General features: G+C 43.3%; 1 protein-coding gene across 3 annotated transcripts in view; it reads left to right on the forward strand.

The window, feature by feature from the left end:
- The window catches only part of LOC147617358 (NAD(P)-binding Rossmann-fold superfamily protein), a 59,376-nt gene extending 46,441 nt beyond the window's left edge, over nt 1–12,935 (forward strand). For 2 of the 3 annotated variants that reach the window (XM_086777002.1, XM_086777004.1), the window contains 7 exons: nt 10,803–10,961; nt 11,102–11,197; nt 11,285–11,400; nt 11,505–11,628; nt 12,057–12,170; nt 12,267–12,347; nt 12,444–12,935. In XM_086777002.1, the coding sequence (XP_086633128.1) occupies nt 10,803–10,961; nt 11,102–11,197; nt 11,285–11,400; nt 11,505–11,628; nt 12,057–12,170; nt 12,267–12,347; nt 12,444–12,590 (837 nt within the window). In that variant the 3' untranslated portion in view covers nt 12,591–12,935. The remainder of the gene's footprint in view (nt 1–10,802; nt 10,962–11,101; nt 11,198–11,284; nt 11,401–11,504; nt 11,629–12,056; nt 12,171–12,266; nt 12,348–12,443) is intronic. The other variant, XM_086777003.1, reaches the window with a different exon arrangement.
- Nucleotides 12,936–15,105: the final 2,170 nt, after the last annotated feature.

The following is a 15,105-nucleotide window of genomic DNA, read 5'->3' on the forward strand; positions in this document are numbered from 1 at the left end:
AGAAAAAGTGTGCATGTGTCTGGATACAACTGTGAATCATCATGGATCGGCGGAGCCCATATACAAACAATATAAGGGGGGGGGGGGTGGGGATGTGGATGGAGTGCTAAGGCAAGATGCATCTCTATATGCTGAGGGGGTAGTACAAGCATGCTATGCAGATCTATGTCTAACTCCATCCAGTGCCATAAGAGGTGTCATGGCCCTGTGAAAATGGAGCAGGACAAGTGTGGGCATGGTGGTTGCAGAGTCAGAATATTTTATGATTCACATGGGGGGTGCCCGGACAGAGTTTAAGATGTGTGGACATCCCTAGGTGTGAAGGGGGGAACTAGAAACATTAAGTTTTAATGTTTATTGGAGTTTGCCCCTAGGCCTTAGTGGCCCTAGGAACTTATTAAAGTTGGGGCCCTAGGGATTAATTTGGGGAGGAGTTTTCTCTCTCTTCTCTCTCTCTCTTCCCTTTTTGGGAGTCGTGGAGTAAAAGAGGAGTTTCCTTCATGCGCATGAGGAGAAGCGTGGAAAAGAGGAGGAAGGCTGCTGTTTTGCTGTGTGCTGTTGCTGTTTTTCTGAGTGGAATCAGCCGTACAGCACTGTACGGCCAGAACTGGGCAAACATTCTCTCTCTTTCTACACTGTTGCTGGCTGCGCACAGAAACTGCTGCTGGAAACTCTGCGCACAGGCCAGTACAGGCTGTACCAGCAAGTACACAGGCCGTACAGCCCTGTACGACAGCCGTACAGTGTACGGACAGGGCTGACGCATGCTTTTCTGAATTCTGTAGCTTCAGGCGGCGCTTGTCAGGTGGCTGGACAGACCTGAATACACAGGTTCAGGTTGGTACAGGAGTGGACAGCAGGCTGTTTGTGCAAGTACAACGCCTGGCACGTATCCCGAGGCGGTACAGACGGGTACAGTGCTGATTTTCAGATCTGTATTTTCAAGGACAACATAGGAGTGGGCATCAGGAGGAGGATACAGGCAAGTGCAAGCACATGTGTGAAGCAGGGTTGTGGATTCAAGTGCCTGCAAGCACAGATTGGTGCTGTTGCTTCCTCCAGTGTTGTTTCACGAGCTGAACTTGGTAAGCTCTGTTTCTGTTCATCCATCTCTCTTTCTACTGCTTGATGTCTGTTGCGGATATGTGTTATCTGGCTCCTTGTGAGAGGAGGGGTATGGCAGATTGACAAGGGATTAAGACAGAGATTGGACAGCACATGTATGTTTGAGCTGAGAAGATGTATCACGCACTTGAGTTATGCCAGATGTATGCCCATGGCTGGCCTGCTTAGTGATCTTGGCTGATCAGAGGGAGGCACAGTGTGTTGTTTGAAGACACAGATTTGTGTGCATAGATCCTCTGTGCTGAGAAGGATTTGTGGGCCGTCAGATTGGACTTACAGGTGTAAACTCTTGGCTGGTCTTTGTGATGTACTCAGCCATACATATTATTTTAATTGAATAAAGAAATACCGCAAGGGGCGCCAAGCTTTGGGGCCAACAGGTGTCGCTGTGTTTTCAGATTTGGGCACTCTAGCTCCAATTTGTGTTTTGTTTCTCATCTAGACTACAAGTGGACGGGTGATTGCTCCTACCGCACTCTGGTTTTCTATCAGAGGCTGGTTTCAAGGTTCCGTCCCCGGGACCAATCATCAACTTTCTGAAGGGGGTGAGCTCGTGGTTGCTTTGGAGAAAGCCATCGCTGAAAATTCAGCAATCATGTCTGATACAGAGGAAGAGTACTTCTATCATGAAGAAGAAGAGCAAGAGACTTCTCCTGAAAGAGATGTATCTGAGGATATTTTTGCAGGAGAACAGGCTGCAGATGTTGAGCCTTATGAGGATGTAACACAGCCAGAAGATGTGCATGGTAAAGAGGATGATGATGCTCGGTTCAAAGATCGCTTGGCTAGTGTTATGGACACTTTTATGCAGCTCACTCAGAGTGAGAGATTTGCTGAATTTTTGAGATCTCGCTCAGAGCCCCGCACAGAGCCCCAGAAAAAGAAGAAGAAGGTTCGTTCGAAGAATCTTCCTCAGGGTCATAGTGGTGCCATCCCACAGGAACCATCTTTTGGCCAGTTTCCAAATATGCAGCATGCTTATGGTGCAAACTCTCAGAGTTCCTTCTATGGACAGCCACCTATTCCTCAGCAGAACATGCATCCAGGTTATTTTGGTGGTGGCTCGGTGTTTCAATCCATGACTGGGAGTTATCCTCAGGGAGGCATGGGTATGTATGGGCCTTTTGGAGCCAATTTTCAGCCTGGCATGCAGGGGAATATGTATGGTGGTATGCAGTCCGGTATGGCTGGAAATATGTTTGCAGGCATGCAACCTAGGATGCAAGGCAATATGTTTGGTGGCATGCAGCCAGGTATGCATAATGGAATGTATGGAAACATGGCTGGAATGTATGGTATGCCTGGCATGGGAATGGGAAATGTTGACCCAATGATGGGTATGAATGTTGGGGGCAGCAATCTCACGAAACCACTTCCATATGATAATCTAACGCCTATGGGAAAGGCGAAGGATTACAAGGAAGGGGGAGCTGCAGTGAAGTTTGACACTTTCAGTGGGGCCAAGGATAAATTGAAGGCACTTACCTTTTTACAGCAGTTTGATGCTGCTTTTTCTGGTGGGAATTACACAGAGTCCTCTAAGGTGAGGAAAGCTGCCACTTTTCTCAAGGGCAATGCTTTGCAGTGGTGGTCTACTCTTCTTTTGCAGGGCATAGCACCCACCACATGGGTCCACAATTCAAACAGGTTTTTTTCTTCCGTATGGCTCACGTCTACATTTGAGGTGGATGTTATGACCGCATGGCATAAGCTGGATGCTTCAAAGTGTGATAGTTTGGAGGATTATAACAAGAAGTTTTGGGAAGCTTTACTCCCAGTGACTTCTTATCGTGCCGTGCCATTATCTGAGCAGGTTGAGAAATATTGTTGTGGGCTGCCCAAGGAGGTACGAGATTATTGTATAAAGACAAGAGTAACGAATATGTCACAGATGATTGAAAATGCTATGACAGCTAATGCGTTACTCACAGGTGGTTCATCTGGATTTAAAGGCAGTAAGAAATTGAGCAAGAAAGTTGAAAAATTTGGGCATGCTTCTCGTGATGCTAAAGGGTCTACAGAGACAAAGTATAAGAAGTTGCCAATGCCCAAAAGAACTTCTGAGGAAAGACAGGCTTTGAGAGATGCTCAAAAGTGTTTTTACTGTACTGAAGAGGGGCATATGTCATTCAATTGTCCCAAAAGAACGTCCAAAAAGGATCCTGACAATAAAGGAGAGCCCAAGCCAAAGAAACCAAAGCCTTCTGCAGGCTTAGTTCCTGATCTTGTGGGGGAGCAGCTAGGTGGTGAAGCTACAGAGTTGTGCAGGGCATGGGGCAAAGTGAGAGATCAGAATGCTTTGATCTTCTTTGACACAGGTGCTAGAGCCAACTTCATTTCACCAGATTTGGCTGGCCGATTGGGGATTCGCGCAGAGGAGATGGGGCCGTTACATGAGGCAAATATGGCTTGTCCAGGGTATGCAGAACCCGTTACTCCTATTATTGGGAAGCTTCGGCTTCATTTGCAGGGTTATGTGGACAGCGAGGAGTTCTTCATCATGCCTTTGGATGGCTGTGATGTTTTGTTGGGGATGCCATGGTGCCACAGGGTACATGCGGTGGTGGATACTTACAATAGGAAAATTACTCTGACTCATAGAGGGAAAGAGCATGTATTGGATGTAAAACTCAAAGGGGAATCTGTTCCTATTGTATCCGCTTCGGCGATTTCATCAGTAATGAAAAAGCATCTTTCCGCGTACTTGATTTATGTAAAGGATGCACAGGATGATGAGTCTAAGTCTAATTTGTCAATGTTAGATAAGGACAGGGCTGATTTCTTAAGTGAGTTTCAAGACTGTTTTTCCGAGTCATTGCCAGGAGAATTACCTCCTGAGAGGCCAGAAGATCATGCCATAGATCTGATTCCTGGTAGTACTCCACCGAATAGACCGCCGTATCGTGTTAGTGCAGCCCAACAGGAAGAGATTATGAGTCAGGTGCAGGAGCTATTGAATAAGGGGTTGATTCAGCCTAGCTCATCACCCTTTTGCTCACCTGTGCTCTTAGTGCAGAAGAAGGATGGTTCTTGGCGCATGTGTATAGATTACAGGGCGCTGAATAAGAATACCATTAAGAATCGATTCCCCATACCGAGGATCGATGACATCTTGGACCGCTTACAGGGCTCCACAGTTTTCAGTCGTATTGACTTGAAAAGCGGGTATCATCAGATACGCATTAGACCCGAGGATGTGCATAAGACAGCATTCCGAACCACATTTGGGTTGTATGAGTTCTTGGTTATGCCCTTTGGTTTGACAAATGCGCCTGCCACATTTAACAGAATGATGGACAGGATTTTCAGGCCTCATAGAGAGTTTGTGGGCACATTCTTTGATGATATGATTGTGCATTCACGAACTGAGGAAGAGCATAGAAGGCATTTGGCCATTGTGTTTGCAGAACTCAGAAACCATAGGTTGGTGGTTAATGGCAAGAAGAGTGAGTTCTTTTTGCAGGAGATACATTTCTTGGGGCATATTGTGTCTGGTCATGGAGTCCGTATGGATCCAGCAAAGGTGGAAGCAATACTTAATTGGCCAGCTTTGAGGACCGTGCATGATGTACGCAGCTTTCTAGGATTGTGTTCCTATTACAGGCGTTACATACGGCACTTTGCTGAAATTGCTTCGCCTCTTCATGCTTTGACGAAGAAAGCAACTCCGTTTAGATGGGCTGATCGGGAAATTACAGCATTCAAAAAGCTCAAAGAAAAGCTTACTTCGGACCCAGTATTGGTGTTACCGGACCTCCGAAAGGCCTTTGTTGTCCAGTGTGATGCATGTGGAAGTAGCATTGGTGCAGTTCTCATGCAAGAGGGACATGTCATAGCCTATGAGAGTAGAGTTTTGCAAGATGCTGAGAAGCATTTACAGGTGTATGAGAAAGAGATGTTGGCTGTAATTCACGCTCTTTCTACATGGAAACACTACTTGCTTGGGGCTGATTTCACTGTACAGACAGATCATCAGACCTTGCGTTATTTCCTCACGCAGACTAAGCTTTCAGAGAAGCATATGCGTTGGGCAAACTTTTTGTCAATGTTTCACTTCCAGATTGTGCATGTGGAAGGCAAAAAGAATGTAGTGGCAGATGCTTTGTCACGCAAGCCACAAGTCTCTGCAGTTTCACTTGCTTATCATCATGAGCTTGATGAAATGAAAGAGCAGTATGCCCATGATGAGGATTTTGAAAGGTTGTATGATCAGATGTCTGAGGGTCAGCGGCATGAGCATTACACTCTCAGAGATGGGTTTTTATTGATGCATGGCAGACTGTGTGTTACCAGGCCATTGCGACTCAAGGTTATGATTGAAAGTCATGCTCCACCGTATGCAGGTCATAGAGGGATTGACGCCACGGTCAAAGCAGTGGAGACTTTCTTTTATTGGCCAACCTTGAGAAGAGATGTTGATGCCTTTGTGAGGCAATGCATCGTATGTCAGAAGGTAAAGTTTGACCGTCAGAAGACACTAGGATTATTACAGCCTTTACCTATTCCGGATAGACCTTGGGAGAGCATTGCCATGGATTTTGTATTTGATCTTCCACGGACACAAACGGGAAATGATGGCATCTGGACTATCATATGCAGGTTCAGTAAGCAGGCACATTTCATTCCCGTGCGGAAGACAATTAAAGTGGATCATATGGTGAAGTTGTTCATGGCGAACATCTTCAAGTATCATGGCTTGCCTACGTCTATCATTAGTGACCGTGATCCACGGATGACGAGTTTGTTTTGGAGAGGGTTGTTTGACAACATGGGTACAACTCTCAAGTTTTCATCGTCATTTCATCCACAGACAGATGGTCAGTCAGAAGAGGCTAACTCTACAGTGTTGGATCTTCTCAAGTGTTATGTGTCAGAGCACAAGCAACAATGGGAAAAGTATCTTCCTCTGGTGGAGTTTGCATATAACAACACTGTACATAGCTCGACAGGCAAGGCGCCTTTTGAGATTGTAGGAGGGAAGAAGGTTCCACCCATTTTGCATACAAAGGATAAGATCTTTGAGGCTGATCAGTATGTGGAGAGCTTGGATGAAGCTTATCGGAGAGTTAAGTTGGCCCTCCAGAAAACTCAGCAGAAGCAAAAGAAAGCCGCAGACCGTCACAGACGTGATTTACAGTTTGCATTGGGTGATTGGGTTCTTTTGCGCTTTGAAAAGGCTAGACTCAAGAAGATGAAGGGTAAAGAGCGCTTATTCCCTAAGTTGAGCATGCGATATTATGGGCCTTTTCAGGTTTTGGAAAAGATTGGTGAGGTAACCTATCGTTTGAAGTTACCAGATCACTGGAGGATTCACAATGCTTTTCACGTGAGTCTTCTTAGACCTTTCCGTGGGGATGTGCCTGAGGATGTATCAGATGAGGCTCAGCCGGAAGTTGAGGAACTTGATGAGGTTCTGATTCCAGAGCAGATACTGGCACATAAAGAAAGGAAGGTACGAGGTAAAATTTCCCGTCGCTATCTTGTGAAGTTCAAGAACTATTCACCGATGGATGCGAAGTGGATGGAGGAAGGTGACTTAACAGATTCACCTCAGGTTTTGCAGCTTTATCTCGATGCCTTTGAGTTAGAGCCGACTCTTATTGTGGCTCATTCAGGTTCAGCAGAGCATGGGTCTGGAGCATTACCTGATGCTCGAGAGGGGGGTAGCACCTCCACTCCCTTGATATAGATAGGCTCAGATGACATCTAGAGGTCGCTTGGTGTAGATTTTATCTCATCCGAAGGTACTGAGGCTGACAGTACATCTGTTTATGGGACTTCTATGATATATGTGTACTAGTCACATGGAGATTTTTGTGGATATGTATGGTTCACAGTGGTATACAACTTGGACTATTACTATGCCATTGGTTTGCAGTGAATGTTGATACATGTGTATGGCTCAGAGAGATTGGGACGCTGATCTTGCCATATTGTATATTTCACTTTGGATATTTTGATGCATCACCAGAATGCAATCGAGGACGCTTGCCATCTTTCAAGAGGGGGGTATGTCATGGCCCTGTGAAAATGGAGCAGGACAAGTGTGGGCATGGTGGTTGCAGAGTCAGAATATTTTATGATTCACATGGGGGGTGCCCGGACAGAGTTTAAGATGTGTGGACATCCCTAGGTGTGAAGGGGGGAACTAGAAACATTAAGTTTTAATGTTTATTGGAGTTTGCCCCTAGGCCTTAGTGGCCCTAGGAACTTATTAAAGTTGGGGCCCTAGGGATTAATTTGGGGAGGAGTTTTCTCTCTCTTCTCTCTCTCTCTTCCCTTTTTGGGAGTCGTGGAGTAAAAGAGGAGTTTCCTTCATGCGCATGAGGAGAAGCGTGGAAAAGCTCAAGAGGAGGAAGGCTGCTGTTTTGCTGTGTGCTGTTGCTGTTTTTCTGAGTGGAATCAGCCGTACAGCACTGTACGGCCAGAACTGGGCAAACATTCTCTCTCTTTCTCCTCTGTTGCTGGCTGCGCACAGAAATGCATGGCTTCTCCGTGTTTCCCAAGGCTTGTAAGCATGCCAATAAAAATTGAAGCAATGTATGTCTGAAATCAGGTCATGCGCACATGCCAAATCCATTGAATTTAGGCATTCTTAGACAAATGGACCAAACCAATAAGCTCTTCACATAAAATTTAATTACACTGAAGCAATGTATGTTTGAAATCAGGTCATGCACATGTGTCAAATCCACTCATGTAGGCATTCATAGACAAATGGACCAAACTGATACGCTCTTCAAAAGACAATTGATAGGTGTTTGTTTAGATGCATGGCTTCTCCGTGTGTCCCCAAGCTTGTAAGCATACAATAAAAATTGAAGCAATGTTTGTCCGAAATCAAGTAATGTGCACGTGTCAAATCCTCTCATTTAGGCCTTCATAGACAAATGACTTGCACATCTTTCACAAGCTTGCAAGCACAAGAGATTATTTCACAATATCAAGTGTAAGAAATGCTTGATTTTAATTTAAGGAAAATCCTTGCAAGTGAAAGAAAGGATTGTTCTGTGCAGAAGTAAGATTTTATGTAATTAAAATTGTGTGAAGAGCTTATCCGTTTGGTCCATTTATGCAATAAAAATTGTGTGAAGAGCTTATTGGTTTTTATTGCATAAATGGACCAAACGGATAAGCTCTTCACACAATTTTAATTACATATAATCATACTTCTGCATAGAACAGTCCTTTCTTTCACTTGCAAGGATTTCAAAATAATCTTCCTTAAATTAAAATCAAGCCTTTCTTACACTTGATATTGTGAAATAATCTCTTGTGCTTGCAAGCTTGTGAAAGATGCGCAGGTCCATTGTCAAATGAGTGCTCAGAGCGGAAGACTTGAACATATGATTAACATTAAGCAAACTAGATTAAAAGTGTAGGATTATATAGAAAACATACAATAGAAGTGAGACAAGAGATGTAACTCTAATCTATTGGATATTGCAAAAGATGAACTTAGATCCTACTTATGCATGCCTATTTACTGATGCATACCAGAAGGTTCATGGCTATTTAAAAAGGTTATTGGCTGTCCTCCACTTGTGCATCCTCTGACACACATGAGGGCTACGGGTTCTTGCTGATTCAGAGCTTCTTTTGCTGATTCAGATATCTTGGCTGCATGCCCTTGGTCTTGGCTCTGCAACCTCTATATCTGAATGCCCAAGAATGAAGTTTGAGCTGCCTTTATACACGAAATTGCTGGCAAGTAGGCGGGTTCAGGTTGGTCATCCATTTCAAGTCATAAAACACTATTGGGCATTGATGACGTTAGTATCTTGATATAGAGTTCTACACCCACTATTTGACACTGATGACGTTAGTGGGGATGTCGTAGTACCCAGTCCATACTATGCATAATGGAGTTGATAGTTATATAGTCTCGTGGGTTGACTACCATGAGTATATAACATGCACGTTCCTAAAAGGTGAATTTGAGCATGTTCTTGGATTCATCTAGGTATATAATTCAGCCGTATTAGTGGACATGCAGATTTCACATTGTGAAGTTTTCGTCCGAGTTGCGGCCAGTTGATATTGTGCTAATTCTTTCTATCTTTAGTGGTGCATTTGCCCTATCAACTACTTATTTACTGTACTAATTCTTTCTATTTGCTACTTCCCTTAGTGCTAGGCTTCATTGTGGCTGAGTCTACCCTGCATCTTCGAAGGTTTGACAGAAACTCAGTACGAAGGGCTTTGTGTGAATATATGCTCTTATGTGTGTGTGTGTGTGGAGTGCGTGTGTGAGAGCATATCTTGATACAGAGTTCTACACCCACTATTGGGCACCGATGACGTTAGTGGGGATGTCGTAGTATCTAGTCCATGCTATGCATAATGGAGTTGATAGTTATATAGTCTTGTGGGTTGACTACGATGAGTATATAACATGCACGTTCCTAAAAGGTGAATTTGGGCATGTTCTTGGATTCATCTAGGTATATATACATAAAACATCACCGAAAAGGTCATTAAACGTGTCCATATTTTACCCGATAAATGTCCCAACCATTAGTGCACATCCTAGGCACTTCCAATAGCCTATAGGGTTGTTAAAACTGCTTCAATCTGCCCATACTCTACCTTGTATTTTGCCTAGAAAGTAGTTGCAAGTAGGAAGCATGTCCATGTGGTAATCACATGAGTGATGCACATGACATCCATGTCATAGGTTGGTGACAATTGGACTAGCCTTAAGCTGAACTTTCCATTGGTATATCTTTCTGTTGTATTAGTGGACATGCAGATTTCTTGTGAAGTCTTCCTCCAAGTTGCAACCAACAGGCTAATGATATAGGTCACTAAACCCACTTGAAAAGGCCAGCTACGAGGTCTTGAGACACTTTCATTTAGTGTCGGAGGAAAGGGTCATCTATTCAAAAAAGCATAGTAATGTGGTGAATTCTGTTGCATTTCTTGACTCAGAGCACTTCTAGGATTTATAACAAGAAGGTACATAGATTGCAAAGTATTTGATCAAGCTGACCCACTCAATATGTTGCCTCGTTTACATGATAGGGAACATCCTTTCTACGTTTTCCTGAGTTTTGGCTCCCCCCCCCCCCCCCCCCCCCCCCCCGCCCCCCCGCCCCCCCGCCAACACACACACACACACACAAAAAAAAAAGAAAAAAGCAACATTCTTTGCTAAATCACTATGAGCCTTTTCTAGGGCGTGGGACAACATATTTTGCATCAACAGTAAAAAATGATGGTAAGCAGCCGGCATGTCTTAGGTGTGACAATGCCTTCAGCTGGTGCTGAATCCATTACCATAGAGGCTATCTTGTCTAGGCATAAAATGAACATGGTGGTGTGAGCAAATCTAAGACGGTGGAGTTAGTCATGATTGCATATGATGACAACTTAATGTTGCATACTTAGTCATGATTGCCTTTGATAGTCTAATGCTGCCTACATAGATGGCCCATTTATGCATGCCATCATGCTTGTCATGCAATGTGTAGGCTAATAGTTCTTGCCATCATCTATCGAAGTGCCCATGGGAACCATATCAAACTTCTTGTTCATATCAATTAACATCATTGCATGCATGAGCTTTTCAAATGACTGCTCTATCAAGACCTTTGTCATGCATTCTATAGCATCTCTGATTTGTCTTTCAACACTACATGGTGTTTAATTTATGTAAGATTCCTTTTCTCTGTCAGAATTTCGAGTCACCAGAGAACCTTTCACCCTATGAGGGTTTGGAGTTGCAACTCAAAGGTGATGGACATCGGTACAAACTGATTGTACGGACATCAAGAGATTGGGATGCGCTTGGTTATGCTGCTAGTTTTGACACTCAAAAGGGTCAATGGCAATCAGTGTGTACTCTTGAATCTGGTTTAAAAATTTATTATTTCTTGTTTGTGACTTGATTTATTTTAGAGCTGAAAATTGGAAGCATATTTAGCTGCAGCAGAAGAGATTATTCTTATGCTAATGTTTTCTTCCTGTTTCCTAGGTTCGGCTGCCCTTTACTGAATTTATTCCCACGTTTAGAGCCCGAACAGTTCGTGATGCAGAACCTTTTGTCACCTATAACATTGTGTCTCTACAGGTGACTGTCCTTTATATACGTCTCTTTGCACAGCTGTTGGTTCTTTGATATCTTGTTGTCATGAGCTTAATGCCCTTCATGTTACAGTTGATGTATAGCAAGTTTGAGTATGATGGAAATCTCAATCCTACTTTTGAGCCGGGTCCATTTGAGCTACCATTAGCAAGCATAAAAGCATATCTGAAGGAGCCAATCACACCAAGGTTCAGCAACCTCAACTGTCTTCTTGTATGTTTGAAAATAACCTTGTATCAAATTCTAGTAGTTTGTTTCTTGAAGATAACTGTTTTCAAATAGCAAACTGCAGGTTTGTTCATGTGAGCTCCGGTGGTGTTACTAGACCCAACCGACCAGGGCTAGACCTGAGCAAACAGCCTCCCGCTGTGCGAATGAACCAAGAACTGGGTTGCATCATGGATTTTAAATTAAAGGTAATTTCTTGGTTTTTTTGGAGGTTGTGGGCCATCCCCACCCCCTTGAGTTGTAGTTGCAATTTAGTACTGCCTGGAGGTGGCTTGGTCTTCCTGCCTGAAGGCGTTACTACTTGTGGTTGCAAAGTGGCTACAATACCAACAGGGGCATGTGAGGTTTGAACTCGGAACCTCCCCTCCCTATATGTCCATTTGTCTACATCATAGTCACAGGAAACAGCCGTTTCAGTCCCTAGAAACGTTTCTCCGTTTCAGGACCCCATCCGTTTCCATGGCCGTTTCTCGTTTCCCAAGTGATATTGTCACAGGAAACATCCGTTTCCCTGTCTACATGCCCGTTGGCTTATCATCCCCAAAAACTTTGACCATTAATAATATTCAAAAAGTCTGACATCATCCATTGCACATGTTTTCTTTTTCCCGTTCAGGGGGAGGATGTCCTCAGAGAGAGTGGAATCCCGTACACTGTTGTGCGACCTTGTGCTTTGACTGAGGAGCCAGCTGGGGCAGATCTCATATTTGAACAGGGCGATAACATTACGGTAGCAGCATTGCAACCCACTCAGTGTCATGTGGTTTAGTCACATTTCATATGGAAGAGTCAAATTTGGTATTGTTAACAAACTTTCTCTGTTCAGGGAAAAGTATCAAGAGAAGACATAGCAGAGATTTGTGTAGCTGCATTAGAGCTGCCATCAGCTTGTGATAAAACATTTGAGGTAGCACTGATTTTACAGTTTACTTGGCAAGAAAAAGCAATGCAGCTGGAAAGGTGAACAATTTTCTGACTGTATGCACTCTTGGTTTTTCTGCAGGTTAAGAGCACATTGGCATTTAGCGAGGTTTTCAAGATAGACCCGGAAAATCCCCCTCCAGAGCGAGATTTGGGAAAGTTTTTTGAATCTTTACAGAAGGGTGTCACTGGCAAGGAAGCCCTAGAAAAGGAAACAGTCTCTGTGTAGATCAGTGAAGTAAAATTCTCACTATTGTTCCCTCTTACTGGCTTATGATCGCAGCCAAGTATGGCTGCTAGTGTGGATGAGATTGAGAAATAAAAATGCTGCTACAAGGCTTACCCAAAAAAAATCCTGTCACTAAGAACCTTGTAGTAGCATTGCATTGTACTTGTAGTCTTATATTTTGTGAGGGTCTCTTATTTATTCACTCTTGTCAATTAGTTGATTTTGTGAGGGTCTCTTAGTGTAAGGTTGCATTTAAAGTCTAAGGTTTGATTGGTAGGGTTTATATGTAATTAATTTTAAAAGTCTTACATTGGGAATTATTTTAACTAATCACAACTTCTAAAATTAAAGTTTACAATAGTTTTAGACAAGATGAAAGAAAATAAAATTCAGAGAAGATAATGTAATAAACGGGTTTTGGAGATCAACATGGGAAACCATATATATTATGTACAAATGTTCTTACACCAAAGGCCAAAAAGTGAGTTCCGGTCGTAGATGGCAACCCATTACATAAAAACCACCTCCTTGTCTTTTTGGTTAGATGGAAAAGGCATAGTCTTTGCTAGGAGGATTTTTCTTCCACACGGAAGAATATTTGACAATGTAGTCAGGGCCGGAAACTTCTTCATCATCAGTATCCAAGGATATTGGGTTGCCTTTGCTACCGAGCACATCATCTTCATCATCTTCTCTTTCTTCTTTGAGACCATCACCGGTTCTCGACCACCAAGGCCATGACCATCCTTGAAGTACTTGAAAGGGACATTTTGGGAAAAGAAGATTCCATCACAAGGTGTACTCAAGGATCACGCCAAGCCTACTTGGTATGTAATTATCCATGGACACATATGCCCGATCAAAGAGGTTGGTAGGCGACAAAGAAACATAGTTTTTTAAATCACCTCACTCTTAAAGTGCATATTGCTCATGTCCTCCTGTGATTTCTTCAAAACCGACACTGTAGTAAAAGATTCTAAAGTGAGTTTTATGAAAATTTTTCATACGATAGCAAAGCATACCTTCATAAGTATGCAAGCGGACTTGCCTAAGACCCTTACACATGACAATCTCGCTAGACACATCCCAACCCGTGTACTTCTCGATTAGCTTGCCAATACTTAGCGAGGAGGAGTCTGTGACCCGAATAACCATTTGAGATTGCACATTACTTAATGTACCACCCTTCTCCAATGCAGAAAGCCTACTAATGTACTTGACACAGATGAACTGCTCCAACAGTTTCCAATAAACAAGATCCATGTCACCATTACCCACATCGATGGTAATATAGACATCGAGGATTTTTGTCTTCGAAGAAGTGTTCTTAACACTTGGCGTGGGTGTTAATGACCTGGCCTTGTTCTTCACAGAATGCAGATTACAAAGCTGCTCTCCATTGGGCGAGTAACAATATGCAAAAAAGCATGTAGTGCAACAATTGGATATGTGGAAGTTATATAGCGACATCCTCACATGTTGTAGCATTTGTAATACTAGCTAGAGGACGCCTAGCACGCTTAGGAGTAGAACACGCATAGACACAAAGCAACACCCAGTCACACAACATGTAGTAACGATAGAAAGCAAACTGTCACCCTACTAACATATAGAAAGAAAGATGACATATGGCATCCTAGAAACAAACGAAGATGCGACATAGCAACTGGCACCCCAACAACAACAAAATGCAACACGGCACATCGACACTCCAACAAACGTCAGAAAGCACACCGCCACCCTAGCAATAATAGACAACAAGCAAGATGACTAACATATAACCACATAGGGATGAAGCATAGACAAACAACTAAAAAGGGGCACCCCCACACAACGAGCATGGTACCAAAGACAAACCCGTCACTTCCCTCATAACCAGAACACAAAGACGATCTCCGCTATGAATGAAAAGGATTTCCCACTTGTCATCTAGGGACTATAGATATACATTTTTGGCTATGGAATGCCATAGACCTTAGCCACAAATCTTAAATTTGAGCAACCGCAGCCACCCAAGATGCTACTATACCTTCTTGCACCTGAAGCAAAGTGTGGCAGACATAGGCTCGAATCCAACCCCACAGTGTAACTCTAAGAGCCAGTAGCCTTATGTTAAACACTATTGGGTTTCCAAAAGACTTTTAAAAACACTGGGAAACTTTTAAAAACACTTATGTAGAGCACCCTTTGAAAACCCCTAGGGCCAAGAGGAGTTAGAGCCGTTTCATCTGGTGTAGACAAGAACTCCAATTTCTTCAGAAAAAAAAGGCATTGGAAAAAAAGCGAGTTTCTGCAGCTTCAGTAGTAGGCGGTTTGGCGATTCGTCTTCACTGGCTTAGGTGTGGGGAGTGTAGCTATGTTTGGCTAGAAGAATTTACCCTAATGTTGATCCTGGAGAGAGATCAAGCATACAACATCGCATGTTACCTTTATGATGCAATGCGACCGCCCTTTATGATGCAATGCGACTGAAGACCACGAATAACATCGTGCAATCCAATGGAACCATATAGTG

The sequence above is a fragment of the Cibotium barometz genome, chromosome 37 (genome assembly GCF_041138505.1).
Source record: "Cibotium barometz isolate CiBa-2024 chromosome 37, ASM4113850v1, whole genome shotgun sequence".
Classification (NCBI taxonomy): domain Eukaryota; kingdom Viridiplantae; phylum Streptophyta; class Polypodiopsida; order Cyatheales; family Cibotiaceae; genus Cibotium; species Cibotium barometz.